The sequence below is a fragment of the Syngnathus typhle genome, linkage group LG9 (genome assembly GCF_033458585.1).
Source record: "Syngnathus typhle isolate RoL2023-S1 ecotype Sweden linkage group LG9, RoL_Styp_1.0, whole genome shotgun sequence".
Taxonomy (NCBI): domain Eukaryota; kingdom Metazoa; phylum Chordata; class Actinopteri; order Syngnathiformes; family Syngnathidae; genus Syngnathus; species Syngnathus typhle.
The window spans coordinates 4,111,067-4,136,119 of record NC_083746.1 but is presented as its reverse complement, the minus strand read 5'-3'; the positions used below and the strand labels follow the sequence as shown (position 1 = coordinate 4,136,119).

General features: G+C 39.6%; 1 protein-coding gene across 1 annotated transcript; it reads right to left on the bottom strand.

Moving 5' to 3' along the window:
- Positions 1-16: 16 nt before the first annotated feature.
- Positions 17-21,570, bottom strand: itgbl1 (integrin, beta-like 1). Its single transcript, XM_061287020.1, has 11 exons — positions 21,221-21,570; positions 19,217-19,419; positions 11,439-11,585; positions 10,656-10,778; positions 10,346-10,486; positions 7,877-8,017; positions 7,582-7,728; positions 2,741-2,857; positions 1,445-1,591; positions 1,219-1,332; positions 17-539 (listed from the first exon to the last, which is right to left on the bottom strand). Exons 1-11 carry the CDS (start codon positions 21,310-21,312, stop codon positions 451-453), a joined length of 1,461 nt encoding a protein of 486 aa, XP_061143004.1. The 5' UTR covers positions 21,313-21,570; the 3' UTR covers positions 17-450.
- Positions 21,571-25,053: the final 3,483 nt, after the last annotated feature.

The window sequence follows — 25,053 nt, the reverse complement described above, 5'->3', positions numbered from 1 at the left end:
AAAGCTAAAGAAAGAGTCACTATTGAGATGATTTATTTTTTAAAAACAAATATATAATACTATATACCATTGCAAGTATGCCCATTTGGAGTTATGTCATGTTATAAACCAAATTTGTAACCATGTATGTATGTTTAAGATCTTCTTTGCATTGTTTTTCATGCAAGATGTCGTTTCATGCGACGCATTTAATGTTTTATTTAAAAAAAAAAAAACGAAAGAAATAAAAACGCTCAAACAACGCCTACTCTCTGCCTCCATTGGTTTGTTTGTGTTAATTTGACAACTCTCGTCCGATTTTTCTTTGTCATAAAGAAACACAAATAGATGTTTATATATCAAAATCCAATTTTACAAATAATAGTTTGTAGCCAGTACAATACAAGAAATAAAAACAAGTCCATGTTTTGCTTCTCTAAGGTTTGGTTCTCCATTGTCGCCCTTGGGTTCTCAGTACTCGGCCCCCACCCAGATTTCACAAGCGTTCCCAGTCCAGCCATCCCAGCACTCGCAGGAGCCGCAGTTGCACAGTCCATTTCCTGCAATGACGTAGAAAGAAAAAGCTGTGAATGACAAGATCTTTTTAACAAGGTACCTCTTTTCACACCTTGACACTCTCTGGGAGAATCACTTGGGCTGGCTTTAATGGGTAGTTTTTTGTAGTTGTCATTATTGGGTCAAACAAATCACTATTTTCAGGGTTTTTCAATAATTAAAAATTCACCCTATTCTGCAAGTATGTTCATCCTGATTAGAATTCTAGCTTGGTTTGAGGTGTGACCACGAAAAATTGCTTCAGTTGGGCTCCCTGAAATGTTTTGAAAACCCCTGAAACCAGTTCAGTTTTATGGCTTTGCATTGTTTTGGACTTTTTTTTGCGGGTCTGTCATAGATGACCAATGAGAAAATCTCCAAAACCATTGCATGATAACAGTCTGCCATTTGGCGTTTACGGGCATTTTGGTCATTTCCATGAGTTCGTCAAGATGGAGCCTAGATGTTTTTTCCAAATGCTACCAAATTACTTTAAAAAAAGAAAAGATCCGTGACCAGCTCTTATTTTTATGACAAAAGTACCTAAAAATGTACTTGGAACCTACTTTTGCTAAAGGAAAATTACAAGCTATGTTAAGCTTAGTAGCTTGATTCCGTGTAGTAAGAAAACATACAAAGCACGTTTGTATGAAATTCAACAAAATTTGCGTTCAACTGGTGTACCTGTGCAAACAAGGTCATCATGTTTGTCACACTCTCTGTCGTCACACTCGCAATACTCTCCGGACACCCACCAGTCCTTGGTAGAACAGATACACTGGCCACAGTGACAGGAACCTGGATTTTACAAGACCATATTCTTAGACGCATGACTTGCACACAGTTTCGACTGCAGAATTATAATAAATGATGTAAAATATTCAAATTAGTTTTAACATTCATGAGTTACCTTTGCCACTGCACAGAACTCCATCGGCCGTCTCGCACTGCTCCTTGCTTTGTGTGTCGGTTAGGTCACATGACCTGGGGAAGCGGCACTGCTTGCCAAACCAACCCTCCTCGCAGATACAGCGTCCGCACGAGCAGTAACCATGACCTGATGGCGGAAATTAAAAGGGCCTTTGGTCTATAGGAGACATCATTCTGAATGAGGCAATAAATAGAATTCACAATTTGGCTACAGTTCTCAGTTACTTCTGCAACCCATTAGACCTAGATGACAGGCGAAAATGTTAAAATTGTACTTACCGTATTTTCTGGACTATAAGGAGCACCTAAAAACCTAACATTTTCTCAAAAGCCAACAGTGCGCCTTATAGTCCGGTGCGCCTTATATATGGGCCAAATTCCTAAATTTAAACCGGCCCGAAGCATTGTGTCATGAAATCAATCATAAGTGGCCCGCTGAAGACTATGAATCATGAATCAAAAAGACTATGGATCATTATTTTGTGATTATAAAGTAATTTGTTGCATCTGAAGTTGAAATAAAAAAGATAAAATGCAGAATGATTTGATTTGGATTAAAAATCTGACATGATGCATTAATGATGCGCCTTATAGTCCGGTGCACCTTATATAAAGACAACGTTTTAAAATGGGCCATTCATTGAAGGTGCACCTTATAGTCCAGAAAATACGATAAGTCATGTTCCGATGGATAATAAATAATCTTGACACAGGGAAGGGCCTTTCCTATTTGTATTATTTCCTAATGGCAAGATGATTCTAAATGCAACCTAACAACCTAAGTGACAAAGACGCACATAAAAAAAAAAGCATCTTTACAGCTGCACCAACTTGAACTGTACATGGCACTCCTTTATGTCAGTCTGACAATTTAGTGGCTGATGCTGTGTCTGTGAACACCATGTGATTTTCTGAAATTAAAAGCAGCGAGCAGTTTCAATTTGCCGAAATTGCCGTCCACGCATGGCTACTTCAATCAGTCAAGGCACAGAAAAAGAGTCATTGATGGAAGCACCCTCTTAGTTCAATTAGTTCCCGACTTGCATAAAAAAAGCTCCAAAGACACCTCCCTTTGTTTTCCCCTGGACAAAGACAATTATTTGTGGCTTTATTTGTGATTCATAACAGTAAATTGTCAAGTGGTCACGCCGCAATGTTGTGTTTGGGTTCCAAAAAGCCGCACCACTTATGAGTCCTGACAAATCTCTTTCGATTCTTGCCGTTTCTTTGCACTTGATAAGAGTCTCTTTGTAATTTTGTGTGCATGTGCACTCACCCCCGCAAACCTCGCCAGAGAGGTCCTCGCACTGCCGGTCGTCGCACTCGCAGTTCTTCCCGTGAACTCGACTGTCCCCAGGTGGGTGACAAGTACATTGTCCACACTGACACTGACCTACAAAAAAACCACAGAGAAAAATGGTGTGTTCACATCTTTTGTGTCTTAAGTGTGGGTAGCATGTGTTTGCACTTAACACTTGTGTAGCAGAGTTGCAAAGAATAAGTAAAGATGACAGAAAGATTTTGCAAGGATGAGAAATGAAATGGTGGGGACACGATAAATACATTTGATGAGGAGAAAATTAGCATGTTATTTATTTACTGCTCATAGTGTGTGGTATACTTGAGAAATGGAGATGATCAACATAGAACGCCTCACACGCAATGAGTTTGATGATTCGGTCGATTATTTGTTTTGAAATTGCATGCCATAAATATTTATCATCTGAAATTCAATGACGAAAGCAAACTGTATTATTTAGCACATTTGTCACAGACGCGTCAAATAATTTAACCAGTGCAAAACATGGACATAACAGAAAACTCCAACATACAACCATTTGTCATTCATTTTGGGCTACGACATGTCATCAAAATCATTGAAAACAATAAACGTGACAGCGTCAAAGCCGGCATTTTCATTATACGGTCACAGGTGTCAAACTCCAGACCCGGGTGCCACATACGGCCACATAATTTTATGTATCCTGCAAAGGCAAATTATGTGTGTCAACTCAATGTTTCCTGTTAAAATGTCAAAACTCTATATCAGGGGTGTCGAACTCATTTTTTTTCATGGGCCGCATTGTAGTCATAGCTTCTCTCGGAGGCCCATTAGGATGACTGTCAACCCAAATAAATGTATGAGCACCTCCATATTATATACAGTAAAAGCGACAAAACAAACTGACAAATAACTCGTTTTCAAATCAGATGAGTAAAAACTGGTCAAACATTCAAATAAATAAGTGAAGACAATTTGCATTTCTAGTAATGACACACGAATTTGATGCACAATTTGTCTTCGCGGGCCACATAAAATGATGTGGCGGGCCGTACCTGGCCCCCGGGCCTTGAGTTTAACACCTGTGGTCTACATTGTCTTCCTTTTAATAACAGTAAGATATTGCAACACATTTTTGTTACAATGCCACTTTCAAAATAAATTAGAAAATTGTTCAACTTTTTATTACTGGATTCTGTTGTAATATGAGGGGACTTCCAATTCTAGGGAAACCACAACTATGTAGTGGCCCGCAATAAAAATGACTTTGACACCCTGCTATAGACAATAATGCTGCATGATTGGTTGACCTGACATTCAGTAGTTTAGCAGTTGACCAAATGTACCCAATAAAGGAGCAATAGAGCGTACAATAGGAGACAGCACACTACGTATTTATATTTATGGGAGCACCACACTTAGCACGCAAGCTCTTTTTAGAAGTAATGTACATATGATCATATTATAAAATGTACTCCTATTTCTGAAACTTTATTTTCCGCCATGAAACTGGGTAAACATTTTTGAGTTGTGCAAGTACATACACGTCCAAACACACACATACGCAGAGAACTATAGAGCATGGCACCATCTGTGCAAGAGAGTCAGTTACCCTGGTAACCACTGATGTCATAACACCCTTGCCTTATCGATTATATCCGCCTGTTGAACCATTCACACCTGGAAAGAGAGAGTCTCTGTGTACGTGCGTCAGTGTGTGTGTGTGTGTGTGTCTGTGTGTGTGGGAGTGGTTTCGCTTATCACATTTTGTGAAAAAGTCACATAGGCACATGCTTGCCAAGAGACACATTTGTCTGAGTTTTCATGGCTAACCCTGCAGATGCACACCATTGAAAGTGTTTGAGGGCGTAGCAAATTAAATTTTGCAATTTTGAGAGTGTGGCAGCAGGCTGAGTCACTGGGCAGCACAGTGTACCTTGCAGAGACTGAGTGAAGGAAAAAATGCGGCATTTTGTTGATTCTGAAGACCTTTTAGCCACAGTGCCAATGAAAAGAGGAAAGCCACCTAATAATAAACAATGGAGGCCATGCAACATTTGCCATTCTCTTTAATTGGAAACTAAAATGTAGTTTGCTCCCACAGAAGGGACACTCCTCTATGGATGGAGCAAAAAAATGGCTTTGTCTAGCTATACTCACAATGGAACCCAATCAAAAGTCCTCCAACCTTCCACCAAAAAGACACCTTGAGGGCATATGAGCCTGGCTCATTGGTGCTATGGTCAAACTACAGATTTCTCCAGCCTATAGACTGCTATAAATATGCTTTGATGATACAACTCTTCAGAATTATTTTAAACCAATCCAAGATGTTAGTCGGGGATCATCAGCATTGTTTCAACGTTGAGTGTACTAGTACCGTATTTTCCGGAGTATAAGGCGCACCTAAAAACCTAAAATTTTCTCAAAAGCCGACAGTGCGCCTTATAGTCCGGTGCGCCTTATATATGGACCAAATTCCTAAATTTAAACTGACCCGAAGCATTGTGTCATGAAATCGATCATAAGTGGCACGTTGAAGACTATGAATCATGAATCAAAAAGACTATGGATCATCATTTTGTGGTTATAAAGTAATTTGTTGCATCTGAAGTTGAAATAAAAAAGATAAGATGAAGAATGATTTGATTTGGATTAAAAATTTGACGTGATGCATTAATGGTGCCTTATATAAGGACAAAGTTTTAAAATGGGCCATTCATTGAAGGTGCGCCTTATAATCCGGAAAGTACGATAGTACCAACTAGAGACCAGTCAAGTGACAAGTCATCAGGATGACACATACTGTCTGTCCGAGGCGAAGCGGGAAGGGAAATCATATCGAAAATGTCACTCAGAGTCTGCCTTCCAGTTATTAAGCATCGCCTCACAAAATAAACTACAGTGACCCTCTTTAACTTTGACCTTTCTCTGGACGTCAAATGCCAGATAGGAGATTGTGCCCGTTCATCGTTTTACCATCACTTGGGAAAGGAATCTCAATGATAAAAGCAGGTGGTTCCCAGAGGAAATACCACATGTTGGAAAGAATGTGTCTCAGGGAGAAGAATAAAAAAGCCTTCAAGCGGCTGGTTTACATTTCAGGGTTTTTCTCCGCTCAAGTTGCCATCTGCACCCGCTATTCATGCCTCCTATTCTCTGCTGCCTGACTTCCCTTCACTGAATTTCTTGCAGCTTTTGTAGCTGAAGCCAGTGTGTTTGCAACAAAGTCAGTTCTAAGTTGCTTATTTCTAGTCTCCAGGGCTTGCTTTTAAATCTTAATACTTTAAACAGGTTTTAGTGTTTGGTTTGAACACTGATGGACTTCAAAAGTAAGGGATACAGGTCATTAATTATTAAACAGATGCCAGCAGCCAATGAATGAGCAGTGATGACATTTTTAACAAGGCTTCATTGTTCTAGTTTAAAGCTCCATTTTATTGCAGCTTGTGGAGATAATTTAAAGGCACCGCTGGAGGTGTTGGAGTTAATTAAGTCTGCTGTCACATGTTCCTCTCTTCTGTTTCATTATGTTCAAGTGGGGGGTTGACTGGACACATCAAACCAATGTCTGGAAGCAATGGAAGCTTCAGTGGCATGTTGTTGACGTTCACCAAGGGTGACAATCCTAGTTTGGATTAGCACTGAATTGGACATCTTCACCGATCCACTATCTTTCCATTGAGTTCCCAAGGTTGTTGGTTGCAGAAATTTTGTTCTCCATGTTGCAAAAAAAATGACAAATAATGTTATTCTCCATGCTACAACCCATTAGCATGGTTTTGAAGCTTTCTTGATAAGGTATGTTTACTAGAATTGAATGCATACAACTTTAACTTTTTGTACGAAAATCCGTTAGCACAAAATGAGCGGTGTCCACTCAAGTCCCAAAATCAACAAACCATTAGTGTAATTTTCCAGGGTCACAATGGCAACAAATTGGAAATCATTCCCTCAATTAGGAAATGATTTAGACTCTTAAGTATGATTATTATATATTATGACTTCAGCTTGTCTAAAAAAACAATGATTTAACATCTCCGTGCTTGTAGCTGAAATGTGCTAGATTAAAAAAAAAAAAAAGAAAATCAATTTGTTAGTGTCTCCTTGTCACGTCTGTCCTGCCACTTGCTTAACCGACTGTCATCAATCAACAGGCCACAAAGGTCCACCGAGAAGATGCAAGCTGCACATCTGCTGTGGTAGCGCCACTTTCCAGCACATATCCAATTGTAAGTCAGACTTTAGTGGTTTTAGGGGATGCAAGACAACGGGCTTCTGCTGTCCAGCAGGGCTGCTAATGAATCATACAGCGTCATAAATCACACAAATGAACCCACCACCTGTTCACTGTAACTTTGCCGTTGCTATAGTGAACGCCCCAACTTTATTAGATACAGTTCATTCTGAAGCAGGGGTCATGAACCTTTTGGAAAATAACAGCTCTCTCTCGTGTACCGGGTTAATGTGGTTTACACTTCTGAGGTTGAATTATATAACTAAAAGCATTGGTCAACACATTTTAATCAGAGGTGTCTTATCGTGTTCCCAGATGTATATCTGGTGCTAATGAAAAGGTCCTTTGAGGCTTGTCCATAGGTACAGTGATCCTACTCTGAAGACATCAAATAGAATATAATATCAATAATGATGGTTGTAATGCCCTGTTTTGATTGACATGTTCAGAGAGGTGCTATAGTTGGTATTCTTTGTTGTGGTTAGCTCTATTCAAAATAGACACTAGAAATGACCCACTTTTACAGAGGGAGGTGAGTGCTGAGCGCAGGGGGTTACCATGGCAACAGGCGCGCAAGGGTGGAAGGAAGCGGGTGTACCTCGTCCAAAGCAGGGCAGTCTAGACGTTCCCCTGCACTTCTTCAGGCTGCTCTCCAGAGACATGGAGCAGGAGAGTGGATGCTCGCACTTCTTTCCAGCCCAGCCATCCTTGCAGTCACACCTGCCACAGTGACACTGTCCGTGACCTGGAGGAAGGGAGGGGAGCCGCATCAAACACCCTGATACAGTTGCCATGACCTTGAAGCTAGTTTGTTATTTCTGACACTCACTTTTGTCACTTTCCCATTATTTATTTATTCATTTTTTAATTAGCCCAATGACGGATCATCTTACCTGAGCAGAAGTCATCGGTGTATCGGTCATAGGTGGCATGGCAGTTCCTCTCGTCACACTCGCAGGTGTTGCCATGAATATCCCCCCAATCACCAGAGGGATCCACATCATAACAGCTGCACTCCCCACAAACACAGGTGCCTAACACACATGCACACGTGCACAAAATTTAATTTGCAGTTCCGATGAGGTTACATTTGTAATTAGAATTGCTTGGATCAACTGAGATGGTTTGCAAATTCTTCATTTTGTCCTCAGTGATGGGAAATTAACTGCATTGTACTTATTTCTTTTCCTTGAATGTTTTTTTTTTTTTGCTTTTACTCCCTAGTTGGTCGTCGAACGCTTGAGCAAGATTTCATCCTTGCTGACCCAGCTCAAGTGGTGCTACACTCTTTGCTGACCTCTTGGTGACCTTTGGTGAGTCTTCTTTCCTACCTGCATGTGTGTGGTCTGGTTCTGTCCTCTAAGGGACAGGAATAAATATAATACTTTTTCAAATATTTTAATACAACAAGTTGTCATGAGTATGTAGTAGAATCACAGCATTGGCTCAGCAGCATCCCGTGGTATGACTGCTTGTCAGAGCATGACTAAGCCCGGGGGAAGTGTGCCAGCTGGTGTGCCCTTAGGCATGTATGTGGCCCTCTGGTTAGGGTTCAACCCCCCACCCCAACTCCCTTCACACCACCATAATGAAAACCATCTACCTTCATGTCACAGGATAGAGACATACAACATCCACACCTCTATTTCCAGCACAGACTTTGACTATTTGTTGTTGTTTTTTTTGCACTCAGTCCTCCTATAGAGACAGTTGTGACCAGTTGCTGTGTATTAATGCATGCATTTAGCCCAAAGCGCCACCATCGAGCTGTGAGCAGTTTGACAGCATGCCAGTTAGGGTATTATTAGCGGGGGGGTGAGGGATGGAGGTGCTCCTCTACTGTCTCCTGTCAGTCAAGCTTTTCACACAGGGGAGATGAAGGTTACTGTGAAGTATCTAAAGAGAAATTATCAACAAGAAAACATCGACGTAGGTTGATGCAGTATAGACTATGTACAATATATTTCAGTAGATCTTTTTGTTTTATTCTTCACTGTAAACTCTGCGGGTGAAGACTATAAACACATCAGTCATTGGACACTGAGTAATGTTGCCAGTACAGTGAAATAAATCAAGCTACTATTTTGACTTTGGCATTTATTTATTGAAAAGGATGACATATATGGCAATAAATTGGGGTCAGGAGTCAATTCCAGCATAGACCTCTATGTGAAGAAATATTGTTCTGAAGTGTAATTGCGTTTGAAGCCCATCTATCCTTGTAGATGACTTCCCACACACCAAATTGAGCCCATATTCTTCCGAGAGACCCTCCCGCCTTCCACGATAATCGCACGTATCCTCCCCCAAGTAACCTCCAAATGGTCCGGGTTGACATCTTGCTTCCCTGATGACCTTTTTGACAAACCCCATTATCCCCAATCCCCCCCCAATATATCCTTACTTTTCACACCTCACCTTCCCAAGCTCTCCCACAAGGACTCACCAATTTTCTGACTGACCTGTCCCAAATAACTATCCTGACCCTCATCCTCCCTGATACATCACTGTACACTGTTAATGCTGTTGCAAAAATCTTTGAATTTTAAAATTTTCTTTGGGACATTATTGGAATAAACAAGACTAAACTAGCTGTTTACAAAATAAAGGATGGGGCTTATAGGGATGTTGAATTTTTCATTTGTCGGACTCAAAGGTTTCATAGTTGTGTGGGACCCTGAATGAATTTTAATACTTAAAAAATTCCCCAACTTTGCTAAAAAAATTCAAATCATTTTCTAGAGCTTTGCAATCCAAGCAGCCTGTCTGATTTCTTCTTTCCTTTTCATCCATTTTACACAAAATGCTTAATGCAACCATAGAAAGTTTCAAACTTTGTTCAACATGAACCTCAAATCCAAAACCTCCAGTCACCGGCTCGTTGCTTTTAATGCTTGTCAATTCTGTCTGGCCTTTGCCCTCTGTCTCTACTGCTACATCATGAAGGCCTTCCACTCCGTGAACACAGACAGTGTTGTGTCGCTTGTTAAATTAGGCAGAAATATGAGATCTGTAAAGGGGCTCCGTCTAAAAACACAGTTCAGTAGTCCTCTATAACTAATTGTCTAAAGAAAGAAAAAAGGTCTGTTGGAAATGTAGAGGATCATGAGCAATGGTAGAATTTTCAACTTATTACTTACTTAATTTACAAATATATATATATATATATATTTATTTTTTTGCCATTTGTTAGAGTATATATAGTGCCTGTTAGCATTAATTATTCATTATTTCCTTAATTTTATTCTGTCGTACATACTGTACAGTGACATTCTAGTAACATTTTATAGGCTGAATAAATTATTTAAAAAGAAATCCCAATCACTGGAGTTGCCCTGTGGCTTCAAAGCGCAAGAACAGACCTCGGTTGTTGCAGATTTTGCCGTCTGGAGATGAGCATCTGCGTTTGCTCTCCCATGGGCTGATGTCACACTGGAATTCACATTTGTCTCCATGCCAACCAGCAGCACAGTAACAGTTTCCACAGTAACACTGGCCGTGGCCTGGAAGCACAGTGCATCATGCAACAATCTGATGAGGTCACTCATATTGAGGATATTGACACTCTGGCACTATTTATCAAAACATGAGATGATTTTTTTTTAATCTTTAAATAACGTTGGTGTCAGAATACAATATTCTATTTCCCCACATGGAAATGTTGGCACATACCTCCACACACTTCACCAGTCTCCTCATCCAGACACTCGCTGTCGTCACACTCGCAGAAGGTTCCCGTCACCAGGCCTTTGTTGTCTTCATTTTTACACATGCAGCTACCGCAGTTGCAAGTCCCTTTACAAAAAAAAAAAGTTGCCGTAATGTTAATGCCACGGGAAGAGTGAGGGAGAAAATTCAAACACAGACACCATATTATGTTTCCAACACCCAATTGTGACCATACACTGTGTGCCTAGTCTCGTTGGATGGAACTGCAGTGTCCAATACGGTGGACCACAATATTCTGCTAGCTCGTTTTCAGCTCCAGGTTAATATCCCTTGTGGCGCTCTAAAGTAGTTGATCATATTTTCCTTGCAGAACTTTTTGTGTTGGCCCAAGTTGTTTCGAGTCCCGCTCTGTCCCTCTGTTGCATGGTGTTCCACAGGGGTCTATTTTGGGGCCCTTGCTGTTTTTATTGTGTTTACTGTCCCTCGGTTCCATCCTACAAAGACATGGCATTTCCTTCCATTGCTATTCAGATGACAGGCAGATCCATGTACTGCTGGGCAAAAAGAATAGACCACTTACTCTTACTAAATTGTTACCAAGAAGTTTGAACCATTTGATAATAAATAATGAATAATCAGTATCCCATTATGACTGCAATTACAAATGTTTGTTTGGTGAGTCACTTGAAGATAAACACAGGCATCAATTGATGCTTTAACCCTGCCACCTCATTCTTAATATTAATTTGAATAATGAATAATTTATCACTAAATGCAACACTGTACCTCTGTTGGAGCATACCACCCCTTGAGGGTTTCTGCACTGCTCCTTGCTCTTCTTTGCAGAAAGCTTACACTCCTCTTGGAATTGGCAGGCCTCCCCAAACCAGCCGTCGTCACACTCGCACTTCCCGCAGTCGCAATATCCGTGATCTGAAGGGAAATGGCACACACTGCATGCTGTTTATTATGCCAAAATGCTGTGGTTAAAAATGGACCGCAAAGCCCAGGATATAAAGAGGGGTGTTGTTGTGGGTTTGCAGGAGGAGGTCGAGGTGCCTCCTTAAGTAGCATGTAAATGTTATTAACTCTGACAAGAGAGGACCATATTGAGTTATTATTTTGCCAATATTTGTTAGTTAATGTATTGGAGTGGCTAAAACGTTCACCACAATAATTTTGACCACTCCGCAACAAAAATGGTTAGGTCCAATGTGCAACTTCCTAACGTTTTACGTCAGTTTCAGTGAACTCGAGAACTAGACTTGTCACAACAAAAGCTTCCTCACCAGGCCAGAATGCAAATGGTGGCATCCAGTGTGTTATTCCTTGTTTCAGATATTGTTCTCTATAAACAAGAAAGTATCCTACCTCAACAACACAAACACACTGCTCCATGAGCTTTTCACTTTTGTTAGGGAAACAAATGTCTCTTGCCATTCCAGTCACCATTGAACTGCTCCCTACTTCCCCGGAATGCAAATGGTGCAGTCATTTCTAATGTCATTCTCCACGAAAAAGAAAAAAGCCTGATAACTATCAAATGGAAAAACAAACAAATTTGGTTCAACACAATTATTTTCATTTTCTTTCAAAAGGAATTTATTCTCTCAAATCAGGATGGAACCATTCCGCCCACCCCAGAATGCAAACAGTCTGTATCTCATATCCTGTGTCGTTATCCACTTTTACTTTTGTTAGCTAAAATCATTTTTTATTTTTGGCAGTCGAATCACGAGAGAATGGTTCTTCTTGTCCAAGAATGCAGATTGTGCAGTCGTGTTTCTACTCCGAACATCATTCGGCATGAAGCAGAAAAGAGCCTGACAACTATCTAATAGACAAAGTACAAGAATAAAAGGTACAATTGTTTTAAGCTTTTCATTTTCTCTATTAGCCATCATGACTGAAGCATTTTGCTTTTGGTATCTAATTGAATTCTTAGTAGCTGGCTCTTGCACCCCTACAGTACGACCCTAAGGTGGACAAGCAGTACAAAAAATGACTGATTGGAGAAAACTCATTATCGTTTTTCAATTGTCAAATCACCAAGGGACTATTTCCCCACCCCAGTGTGCAAATAGTCCCTCCATCAATTCCTATTTTACAACATTTGTCAGGAGCAATAAATTGGCATACATAACACTAAAACGCATCACTGTAGACATTTTCTTTGCCTCTTGAGTCATAATCTTTCAACCAAGACTGCAAATGATAGTCTGGTACGAAATTTATCTCTGCAGTGCTTCAGTACCAATCAAATCATAAATCTGCCCAAGAATGCAAGCTGTGGTTCCAAACATCTCTTCCAAACATCCAGCTGTCATTATATAAAACTAGACAGTAGTTTGTTTATGAAAAAACACAAATCCTGATGTTTCCACTTGAGTCATTATCAAAACCTCTAGTTTCTCCCAATTATGTGCCTTAAAGAAAACCCGAGGCGTCTACAAGGACAATCAAAATACCCTATTTTGACTAATTTGGCAGGATAGAACATTATTCTGACAAAAAAAAAAAATCCTTTGACTCGGTTCCCCTATCAATAATACAATATAAAGATGCTAAATTTGAAATGATCATTGACATTTGAATTGTAAGTGCCGATTCTGGCAAGGCCGCTGCAACATAGCTGATGCGGCCACCACTCAAAATGGCAGAATGGAAATAATGCTCTATTTACAATTGGCGACAAGGGGCCCCTGTTCGTCACACTCCATCATCCTCCCGATTCATTCATCATGTAAATGCAGTGTCCTTCTCAAGGGCTGTCCATCAATCATTAGCAGACTTGTCCTCCATCCATCCTCATTATCGCTGCGTACACCTTTGAGCATTTGACAAATGAAAGTAGATCTATCTATCTATCGCAGGAATGGGTAGCTTAAATGATGGAGGGGGCCACAATAAGTGTGACTGGGGGGGCCACATACGACCAGACATTTCTTAATCATATGTATGATAAATGGTTTTCTCTTTATACACACAATACATACATTTATGCAAAAACCTGCTTTTACAGTTTTATCACCTGCTTTGAACATTTCTCAGCTCAGAATTGAATGTATTCAAGTTTTGAATGAATCTATTTCTTTATGTTTGTCCATCTGTCTTGTGTTGATAGTGTTGTATAATTGTCTGTGATAAACAGGAGGGTGACAAACACTTCATCTGATTGAAAGTTTGTTTGTGGAAACGTTCGTGTCTTGTTCACACTTGACCCTTCCTCGTAATTCACTCTCTTTGGAATGTTGCTTCCCACGCTACTACACACAGATAAACAATTTCACACTCGCTCAGTGTTAACCAGCCAATCAGGTTCTGAGCAATCCTTGGATACAACCAATTAGGACCAGAGATGTTTCTAACTGGCGATGTAGTGCTACCATGAACAAGGAGAGGACGGTGACTCATACAATCGTACTCAATGACAAAATATAATTTAAGAATGGCACTCAGAACATTGAATAATGCGTGCAATAGTTTGTTACATTCAACAGATTATTGGATTTTCCTTATGCGGTTAAAATGACTTATTGTAAATGACTACATAGTCAATTATACTGGATTGGTATTAATTGACTGATATTAATCAAATGGAATTCCTTATTCATTTATTTTAATTTTTAAATTATCTTTCAAATTCATCTATTATTAAATACACGTGAAATATTAAAAAATATATACTATTAAAAGTGAAGACAATTTGCAATTCAGTAATGACACACGAATTTGATGCACAATTTGTCTTTGCGGGCCACATAAAATGATGTGGCGGGCCGTATCTGGCCCCCGGGCCTTGAGTTTGACACCTGTGCTCTACAACTAACTTTCTAACAAGTATTGTCCTCCTACGTGAAAATAACTGTTGTGAAAAAACTAGTGGCGGTCCAATCATTTTTGCATAATACAGTACTGTGGATATAACATATCCACTTAATTTGCTCAATTGCACTTTTCTGTGACTAATTATCGCTCTCCTTGTGGCTGTTCGAGGGTGAGAGGAAGTCATCTCATGTTGACAGACCACAAAGAAAAAAATCAACAGCAGACACTCATATTTGTAAGTGCCATCCTGTAAAAGAAACACTCTCCTTTTGGCTTATTATGTTTCACAACAGACAGGATGTTCTGCCACTTGTCTCAGCCGCAGAAAGTGTAAGTGGCGTACCGTGGACTGTCAAGAATTGACTGGCGTTTTTCCTCCCAACAGCCCACATTGGACTCATTGGGTGACTCACTGCACAGTGAATGGCTCGCTTACAATGTCTCAAGTAAAAACATATGTATTTGAAATCAAATCATTCTCCATTTTATCTTTTTTATTTCAACTTCAGACGCAACAAATTACTTTATAATCACAAAATAATGATCCATAGTCTTTTTGATTCATGATTCATAGTCTTCAGTGGGCTACTTATGATTGCTTTCATGACACAATGCTTCGGGCCAGTTTAAATTTGGTCCATATATAAGGCGCACCAGACTATAAGGCGCACTGTCGGCTTTTGAGAAGATTTTAGGTTTTTAGGTGCGCATTATAGTCCGGAAAATACGGTAATTCCAGGAACCTTTTATGGAATCTTTTACTTCCAGGCAATACAAGAGAGCTGGAACTTTCCCCTCGGACTAAAAACTATTGGAGGACCTGCTTGGGGGCTAATAGTTTTTCAGAAGTCCAAGGACCTTAGCAGGGGAGTCAGCAGTGTGTATCTGACTAGAACATTTTAACGGCAGGATTTGTAAACTGCTAAAAGGAAATGCAGCTCGATATGTTCGATGCTGCTCATCCCACCCTAAAAGTTCCTAGACCTATTTTATACTTACCCCCTACCTTCTTTGCAGGATATTTTGGCCCTGATAAATTACCCAATAGTTATCAGGGCCTAAACTCACCCTCATGTAAAGTTCCCGGAGTTGAAACTGCAAGTGACTTAGTCACAGATTACTTGGTCTATGGACCACACTTTGAGAAACATGATGAGTGATGATGGCAAATTATTCCATCTGGCATCGTACATCCAAAACCCAATTGCAATTATGTAATTGCTGTACTACATTTGGAGGCATTTGATGTGTACTGCTGTTGACACAATGGCCCTTGGGTGGGATGCTTGCTTGCTCTTGGCAGTAAAGCCTGAAATCCCCGAGGCTCCAGCCAGAAAAAGTACAGAGGTTGCACCAATAAGGATAGTTCTGGATGGGAGAGCAGTTGGGCTCAGCCTCTAAAGTTCTACTTTAGCTCAACCAAGTGTGAGGCCAGGGTTATGTTTTTATTGCATTGAGTTAGCAACAGTGATGCTAAAGTACCTAAACTATTTTTATGAAACCTTTGACTGTTGGGGTATATAGGCCAAGGAAGAACCATTTTTCTGTCCATATAAAGACACCAGAGGAAAATACACTCCTCAGCATGGTGAGTCAAAGTTGGAGAGAGTGGAACAGACTTCACGTGGCTATTCAGTGAGGAGGGAGGGAGAGATTTTTTTTTTTAAACCAAGTGCCACGTTGAGCCTGAACACCACAAGTTATTCAAAAAAGATGTGAAATAATCCCCAGTTGCTCTGATTTCTTCTCATGTTATTGTGATGGATTTGTAAACAATTTCCGTACGGCAGGACATTATGGAAATTCCGTGACTTGCAAAAAAATCTGCTCAAATCATAAAGAGATGAACATTAAGAGAGGCAATAGAAAAAAAACATGGATAGAATGATAGGACATTTTCGCACATTTGGCGAGCAGATGTTGGTCAAGGGTACCATAATGTTGCTCTGCTCAATGTTAATCCTGACATTTGCTGAAATGAGGTACACCTTAAATTTTCATTTTAATTAAAAGTGCCGTACAAAGCACAGTGGATGTTTGGGGCAACAGGCTGTTTTCATGCAATCAGTAAATCATGTAATACTGTATCGGAATGTATGACACTAAATTAGGGAACACACCCTAGCACAGCTGTAAAATCCAACGTGTGCTCACTGAAATTGTGTGCACTCAGACTTTTCTTTCTTTCATACTATGTTTACCATATTTCTTTTCCCCTCAGATCAAATGAAAAGACCAACAAACTTCATGTCCTGACAGCATTGGCGAAAAGGAACGTTTCCCAAGGGTGAGCTCCCATTAAAGAAAAAAGAAACAAAATACACACATGTGCATAAATAATAATAATAATAATTAGTAGTAGTAGTATAACATCGAAAAAAAGAAAGAGAATTGTGCATTTTGTTCTATAAAACATATTTTTTTTCTTTGCTGTGAATAAAATGCCACAGACCCTAGTATTTATTTATTTCTCTCATCTTCCCTAGTATTCCCTCATCTTCGTTAAATGGAACATGGATATTTCTGCATGTGAATGAATGCCATACAGTACACGTCCTTGTAATACTTCCTCCACCTCCGCTTTTTACAGAACAACAAAAAAAAACCACCCTCAAGCACTGAAACCAAAAGAGGGAGGACATTATGGAGTTGCAACTGAAAGCTCTAAAAGGAACAAAAGCCCTGCCTTTGAATCCTCTCGACATACTCAAGAAAAAAACTCATCTTGAAGAGTTTGCAATATCGGCAAATTGAAAATCTTCAACGTTAAAGAGCCACTCGCCAAACTGAAGGGCAACAGAGATAAGGTGAGAAATAGGCAACCAGTTTTAGACAACAAACAAAGAGCTTGGCTCTGCTCTGTTCAGCTTTGAAAATATTTCTATTTCACTTCCATATGGTACTATGGGTGCGCTATTTCCCGATCCTTTACACGTCAGTGTGTTTTGGTGCGTTACTGTGCGTCAAGGTGTGAAACACCATCCCTCCTCAGATGCCAAGCAGTGCAGCGGTGAGTGAAAGCCCATTATCGGGGGCCGAAAAGTCGGGCCTCATTGTTCCAGACTGCTGAACCATAATGAGCTTCTCGCGGCAGCCGTGTTGTCTGGCCAAATAAATCACTCCCAAAGTCATCACGTGCAACCATTCATATCTCTATTACTGTTGACCCGCTCCCCTACGCAACTGCACCTTTTTGACTATTCAACCCTGACATCTGGATGTAGGTAACTACCTATAGTATAATAAAACATACAGGCCTATACAACTAAATACAATGCAAGCTCACCCATTTATTCTTTCAGAAATCTTAGTAAAAGGTACGTTTGCACCATCTGTGCAATCGTGCATCCATCCATTTTCGATGCCACTTATTCTGTTCAGGGTCTTGCGCAGTTGGAGCCTAAACCAGCTGACATTGGCTCCTAGTCAGTTGCAGAACACAGACACCCACTCATGCTGTTACCAAATAAATGTACGAATGCTTCATATTATATACAGTATAGACTACACAACAAATTGATGAATAACTAGTTTTCAAATCTGAGACAAGTAAAAAAAAAAATCTAATATTTAAAAAAGATGAATGGTAATAAAATGCTAGCCATATCTCATTCTTTTTAAAAAGTGAAGACAATGTGCAATTTTACTACTAACATGAATTTGATTTGTTTTCGTGGACCTCATAAAATTATGTGGCGGGACGTTTTTGGCCCCCGGGCCTTGAGTTTGACACCCGTAATGTATGATGTGACAAAAGCACAATTGTGCAATGTTTACATCACATGCTACAATTAGTATTGATTGAAATGTGAGCAGCCCATGACAATTATGTGGTCACACTTGACTCCTATAGAATGAATTTAACCCTAACACTAACCCTTCCATGCGGCACAGTGGAAGGCTGGTTCGGACATTGACCCAACAGTTTGGAGATTGTGGGTCCGAGTCTGGCCCCCGGCCTTCCTGTGCAGCCTTTAAATTCTCCTTGTACTTCAGTTTCTTCCCATATTCCCAAATTATTCATGGTAGGTACAATTAAAACTCTAAATAGTCCATAAGCGTGTATGGTTGTCTATTTCTGCGCTGTGATTGGCTCATGACCAGTTGAGGGTTTAGTCTGCCTTTCGCCTAGACTGCTAGAATAAGCTGCAGCACGCCCACGACCCGAGTGAGGATAAGCAGCTTGGAAAATGAATGACTTGGTTCCGTTCTATTCTTTCAGAGTGAGAATGGTAGTCTGTCTCACCTATTTCTAACATGTTGTGGCTATAGCTACGAATCAATAAGTAGCCAGCTAAGTGAAAACAACACAAACAAACAACAAACATAATTTTTCACATTTGTTAGAGCAACCTATTTTCTAATTTTGCAACATGACTCATGACTGAGCTGTTCCTCCTTCCACAGAATCCTAAAAAGTACAAAGCGATCAACAGACTGAAAACTGTAACCTTCAAAATGTCGAGGCACCAAATATACTTTTCTTTTTCTTTTTTTTTTTAACTGAGCCACAACCAGAAACAACATGGCCTGTTATTGTCAAGGTGAATCATCTTGGCCCACGGAAGTTGGTTCCCCATTTTTCCTCCTCAAAAACAATCAAAAAAATATTGCTCATCCCTGCAGTAATGGAAAAGCTGCTTATATTGTAGCAGAAATGCAGAAATTATTTCGGCACCTTGAGTGAATCATCAGCTTGTGCTGCATATGTCATGACATCCGCTTTGTGTACGCACCATTACAATTTTTTTCATTGTGTGTGGCACAGACCCAGTCATGGCACTCGCAGCGAGGCCCATAGAATTTCTCTGGATCTGACGCCTGGCACACGCACACACCGCAGTCGCACTTGCCCCTCCCGCTGCAGATGTTGCCATCGGGTGTCCGGCAGCGACGCAGGGAAGACTCAGAGGAGAGTCGACACACGCCGGCCACCTGGCTAATTAAAAAAACAGAAAAGAGCAAGGGTTATCTTCCAAAAGACAAAAGTAAGTCAGCTATTTGAATGACTGCACTCCCAAAAAAAAAACCCCATGCATTTTCTATTGAACACGATTTGCAGTCAGTTATGTGAAGGCTACCAACAACCAAAGATGAAGGTCTGCACATAAGATCCAGAAAAAAACAAAACCATGTGGACAACTGCATTACCAGGAATTGAGGTAATGAGAATTGAACGCACACCAGATACACAAGTCAACTATCTGAACCTATACTAATAGTAACCCAGGGTTGGGGTTATTTATCTCACATCAGCTACACAAATGTCCGACACTCTGCTGCCAAGGAACAGGGGTTGAGGTAATGGAATCTATTCCATGCCATTTGCGTGAATGTCAACAAGAGTATGATTGAAGTCATCTGTCCTACACCGGCTGCGCAATTCAGGTCTTCCACATCAAACTCACACAAGCATGCCTTTGCGGAAGTTTGTATAGTATGACAGAAAAGGTTGCAGCTACATTAAAAGAATACAGTTCTCCGAATGAAGATGCCGAAGTAAGATTCTGGGCATACTATTCCTTAACTGATGAATTGATCCGATTTTCTTTTCCGGTTCCTCGCTTTTGGATGTCACATGCATCCAAGATTGTAATAAAAAGTCTTTGTTCTCCTTTAGTTGCCAAGACTACACCTCCATCTACTTCACTTTTGTTTTAGCAGTGCAAGACATTCATTAATGAATGACTCACACCCACAGCAGCTCTTATATTGTTATACTTCTTTGAAAAAAAAAAATGGAGAAACCAATGGAAAGCTGTGGCTGCTTCTCGTGGGTAATGTTTGAGGGTTTACCAATTAATGGACAAAACACCTAGATGATGCAAATTGTAACAAGCTTTTCATTCAGCAGGGAAGTTGCCACAACATTACGGTGGTGCACTGATTAGCACGTCTGCCTCCCTGTTCAGAGGTGCAGGGTTCAATTCCAGCTCTAGCCTTCCTGTGTGGAGTTTGTGTGTTCTCCCCATGCCTGCGTGGGTTTCTTGGGCTGCTCTGATTTCCTCCCACATTCCAGAAACATGCATGGTACTCCAATTGAAATCCAGCATTATTGAATCTGTTACAATCTGTTACATTCATTCTGATGAAATTGCACGATTGTCTAATTAAGTGTCCATCAGTGTTTATTTAATTCATATTACATCCCGTTACGTTGAATATTATGAAAATTGCATTGATGTGAATGGTGGTAGCATGCACATGGTTAAGTCTGCCTGTGGATACAAAGTAATTGTATAAATAAAAATAGATGTTAACCTAAACTATAGATATGATTACTATGTATTTTAATTTCATAAGTATTCTGATTTTCTTTACTCAAATAATTGTAATAAAATGAAACAAAATATAATTCAACAAATATAATGATTTCTTTGAATTAAGTTTTTTTGTTATTACAATTAACCATTTAAACAAATTCATAATAATCCAACTCGACAGTATGTATTCATATAAATGTAGTATGCATTGAAAATGATCTGAGATGTTTTTGAAGGGCTGTCTTCAGCCTGAATTAAAAATAACAAAACTTACACAGAGACACATTTAAAAGTCAGACTCCAGAGTTGACAACACACCAAAAAGTTGAAGTGCAAACAGAATCGTCAACTTTTCTGCACTGCATGTTGCATTATCTATGTCAGCATATTCGGCACCTCCTTTCCCCTAGCACCCTCAACTCACCCCAAAATAAACACGAAAAACATATTTTTACATGAAGTTATGCAGAAACTCACCTCACAGACTGTAACAATGTGTCCTCCACGCTAGAGAGCAGAATTAGAATCAGCGGCACTAGCGCGGGCTGTACCAGAACTTCAGTGTGCATGTTTAGATCCCACTGTTAACCTGAAGTTAAAGTAGCTTGAAGGAATTTTCCCACTCTCCCTTTGCTGACAGTTGCAGGAGGAAGAAGAAGAAGAAAAAAAAGAGGGGAGAGAAAACGAATGGTGGAGAGAAAAAGCAGCAGGCTGGCCTGATTTCTTCTCTTACAAGTGCCTTTCATTAGTTGTGACTCTCAGCAGTTCTGGCCGAGAGTTCCACGGAGGAAAACTGCCAAACTGAAACGTTCTCCCAACAGTTTAAGAATGTAATGAAAAGCAGACTGTTATTATTTTTTTGGTTTCACTTTTTCCCCCCTCCTCTTTCATTTTTCCAGATGATCCTTTTCATGGGCTCGGGTCCTGCCATTAGAATTTGTTTTTACATGGAAGATAGAAGGAACTATGTAACTTTGAGACATGACTGAGCCTACAGGTGGTCTTCCTAGCGGTCCTAACTGTCACTTGCAATTCGATTTTGTGGCAGCAGCAAACCTGACTCGATCGTTACTGCAAAAAAAACGCCGCAACTTGATATAGTATTGCTAATAACAACCCTGACAAAGAACTGACATGATTTCCTTATCATTTGTGCCTTCATCTTGTGCCGTCAATGAAATATACAGAGGGATAGCTGGTGACATCCAGATCGCTTGACCTTGTATCACATTCACAGCCTCCCAAATATCATGCCTTTGAGCATTACATAGTATGTCGAAGTCCAGAGGAGCTTTTCCAATTCAAGCTCCAGCTGTTGTTGAGTGTCAAATCATTGGGATTCCTGGGATTCTTTAGCGGCCCTTTGGGTGCTATTGCTTTTACATGTGCTACTTGTGCTTTGAAAAGGCAATCGCTATGATTTCCTGACTCAGTAGGCTTTATTTGTTCTTGCTTAAACTTGGCCAAAATCCGTAATCTGCGTCAAATGTCTGTATGCTATTTGTTACTTAAAAAGTGCCAGGACAGCTTATTTACGATTATATTATTATATTAATGTTTGTTTTGGGGTTTATTTATGTTTAAACGGTACATCTACATTTTGAACATCTTTGTTCCACCGTTCAACTGTGTAAATGTAAATTTATTATTCACATACAAATTTAAAAAGAGAGAAAAAAAAAACTGTGGCCAGAGTGTGAAAATGGCAGAAAAATAACATATCACGTAGAGGAGTGGTTGGGGGATAAAAGTGTGACGGGAGGGTTGTTGACCCTTGGCCACCCTGTAGCTCCGCCTCTGTTGTTGGCTTACCCTTCAAAATGTATTTAAAGTTGTTCTTTTTTAACTCATTAACTCATTATTATGACAATTTTGTTTTTGTTTTTAGAGAGAAAAATACAAACATACAGCCATGATTTACTTTAAGAACATAATTTCAGATTAAACTGAAAGGAGTCTTTGAATTATTTCAAAATAGGGCAATCAAAAAAATTTGTGTTTGCTTTCCATTATATATAACACTACCGGAAGGTAAAACTTGCAGGTTACGCCAATTGAATCTATTTTTATTATTAAAAGACTCGATTTTGACTGTGGCAGATTCTTTTTCAGGGTAGAATAAGTCTCCACTAAATGTTATGTCCAAATATTTAGTCGACTATGAAAAAAAGAAAAAAAAACGACCAAAACGTCATTTTTCTCCTAATTTGTATACGCACAAAAACTGCTCATTAATAATCATTATAAAATACTGCACTAAAAGTCGTATCAAGATTGTAAACTTTGAGCGTCCTGGTCGTGTATTACCATAGAGACTTGGGAGCGCATCTCTTGCAGATGCTGCTGATGCGATTGCAGTCTGCGCATGCGCACGTCTCTTACGCGAGCCCCACGTATACATTGACAGACGCACCGGATGAAAACAGCTGATGTCACGGACATGATGCTACGCGCTCGATGAGGGCAAAAACACGCTGCTGTAAGTCATTTATTGTCAGTCTAAATATGACGCGGAATTATTCTCGTGATATTCACCTGGTATGTTTGTATTTGGAGAAATTGCCACCTGCTATCTTGTTCTATACAGGAAGCGGAGATGTCGCATCCTTCGTACCAGGCCTTGATTTATTTTTTTCCGCGTGTATTTGCTATAATACAATTTGACATGGTTGGGAGATGTTATGAATGGTTTGTATTACACTCCTTGGTCTCTATGATATTTGCGTTGTGCTCTGCTTGTTTTTAATGCGATCTGGTGCTGGAGCGCTAACGCGTTTCCATAGTAACCCAGTATGGACGTGCGTTTCCTGTTTGGAATCCTTGCAGGATTTTGTGCAGCGTTTGACAGCTGTCTTATACGTGTTATTTTATATTTAGTGGTTATCCAAGGACCCTTGAATTTTCTTGAATCTTATTCTCTCATTCTTTTATTTCTCTTGTGTATGTTTGTGTCCTTATGTGTAAGTGGTGGGGCGGTGGCAATAGTTGATTTTAATTAACTAGAAGCGCTTAGAGCTTTTTAAAACTGCAAAATCATAATATGCAAGTTTAATTGATTGACTGTGTGGCGGTGATATGAGTTGAACTCAATTTTACTATTTGGCAACATCTGATTACACCATTCTGATTTTTCTTTCATGTGACTTGAGAAAGCTGGAGTCGGGGTGCAAGAATAGTATCCATTCTGTATATTGCTGCCCTTTTTAAACTGATTTGAATAAAAAAATATAAGAGTCAACTATTTCCAAGATCAAGTCGTCATGTGGCATACCCTCCAATTAAAAAAAAGTTTGATTTTTGAGCAGTGTTGTGGTTTTAGGAGGCAACCATAGGTGGCAGCGCCCTGATGCGGATGAAAAATTGATTATTGTTTGATTATTACTTATTAGGTACACACAATATCAATCAAAACAATGTTTATATGCGGGCATATATTGATGAGACCATTTTTGCCTCGAATTTCCATTTATCTCTAAATTGGCATAATCCAACTTGATACAAAGCTGTGAAAAGTTGTCCCCTTCCTAAATTCTGGCTCCATTTTCCCAAAACGTATTTATCATGCTTCTCTGTTCTGATTATTCTATTTGTTTCATTGATGGGTTTAATTTGAATTTTTAAAAGTTGCAAAGCAACAAAATAATCCTGAAGAGCAGAGGTATTGCTAAATGAAGCTCTGTTATGCAGTACAAAATGTCACATTTGGAGTCAGTGTGGTGGAGTGAAAAACACGAGAAGCTCAAAAATATGCTCACCCATAGGATTTTCTGCTAGACACTGTTCCATTAATCACAGTAAGTGGTCCAGGCCCTAAATAGCAAAGTACTAGTTCCACACTAGCACATTTCTATGTTGAACTGTTATTCATTATTATTGTCATTATTGTTATTATTATTAATATTATTAACCAAATGCTGCGTATATTCTTGTGTTTGTTTTTATAAAGAGTTACAAAAGTCTAGAAGTGAAACCTCCACATACTTATCCAGACTTGCAATTAATGTGATTGCATCCTGTCTACAAGGAACATGTCGTCTTTCCTCCAAATGGAAAATTAATTGCAGTTCTCGCCACCGGTCCTCCCACATAATAGCAGTGGTTTTCTTGTCACTCTGTCTCACATCTCTATATATGTTAAGTGCAATAATCAAGACGCTCTAATGGTTTCTAAATGTGAGTGCAGTTTAAATGGGAACACAAACAAGGGTCAGCTTTTACTTAACAGTCATCATTCTGAGATTTGTTTTGTTGATTTTTTTAGGGATACATGATTGATAAAGTTGATAAATTGTCATAATGCACTGAGCAGT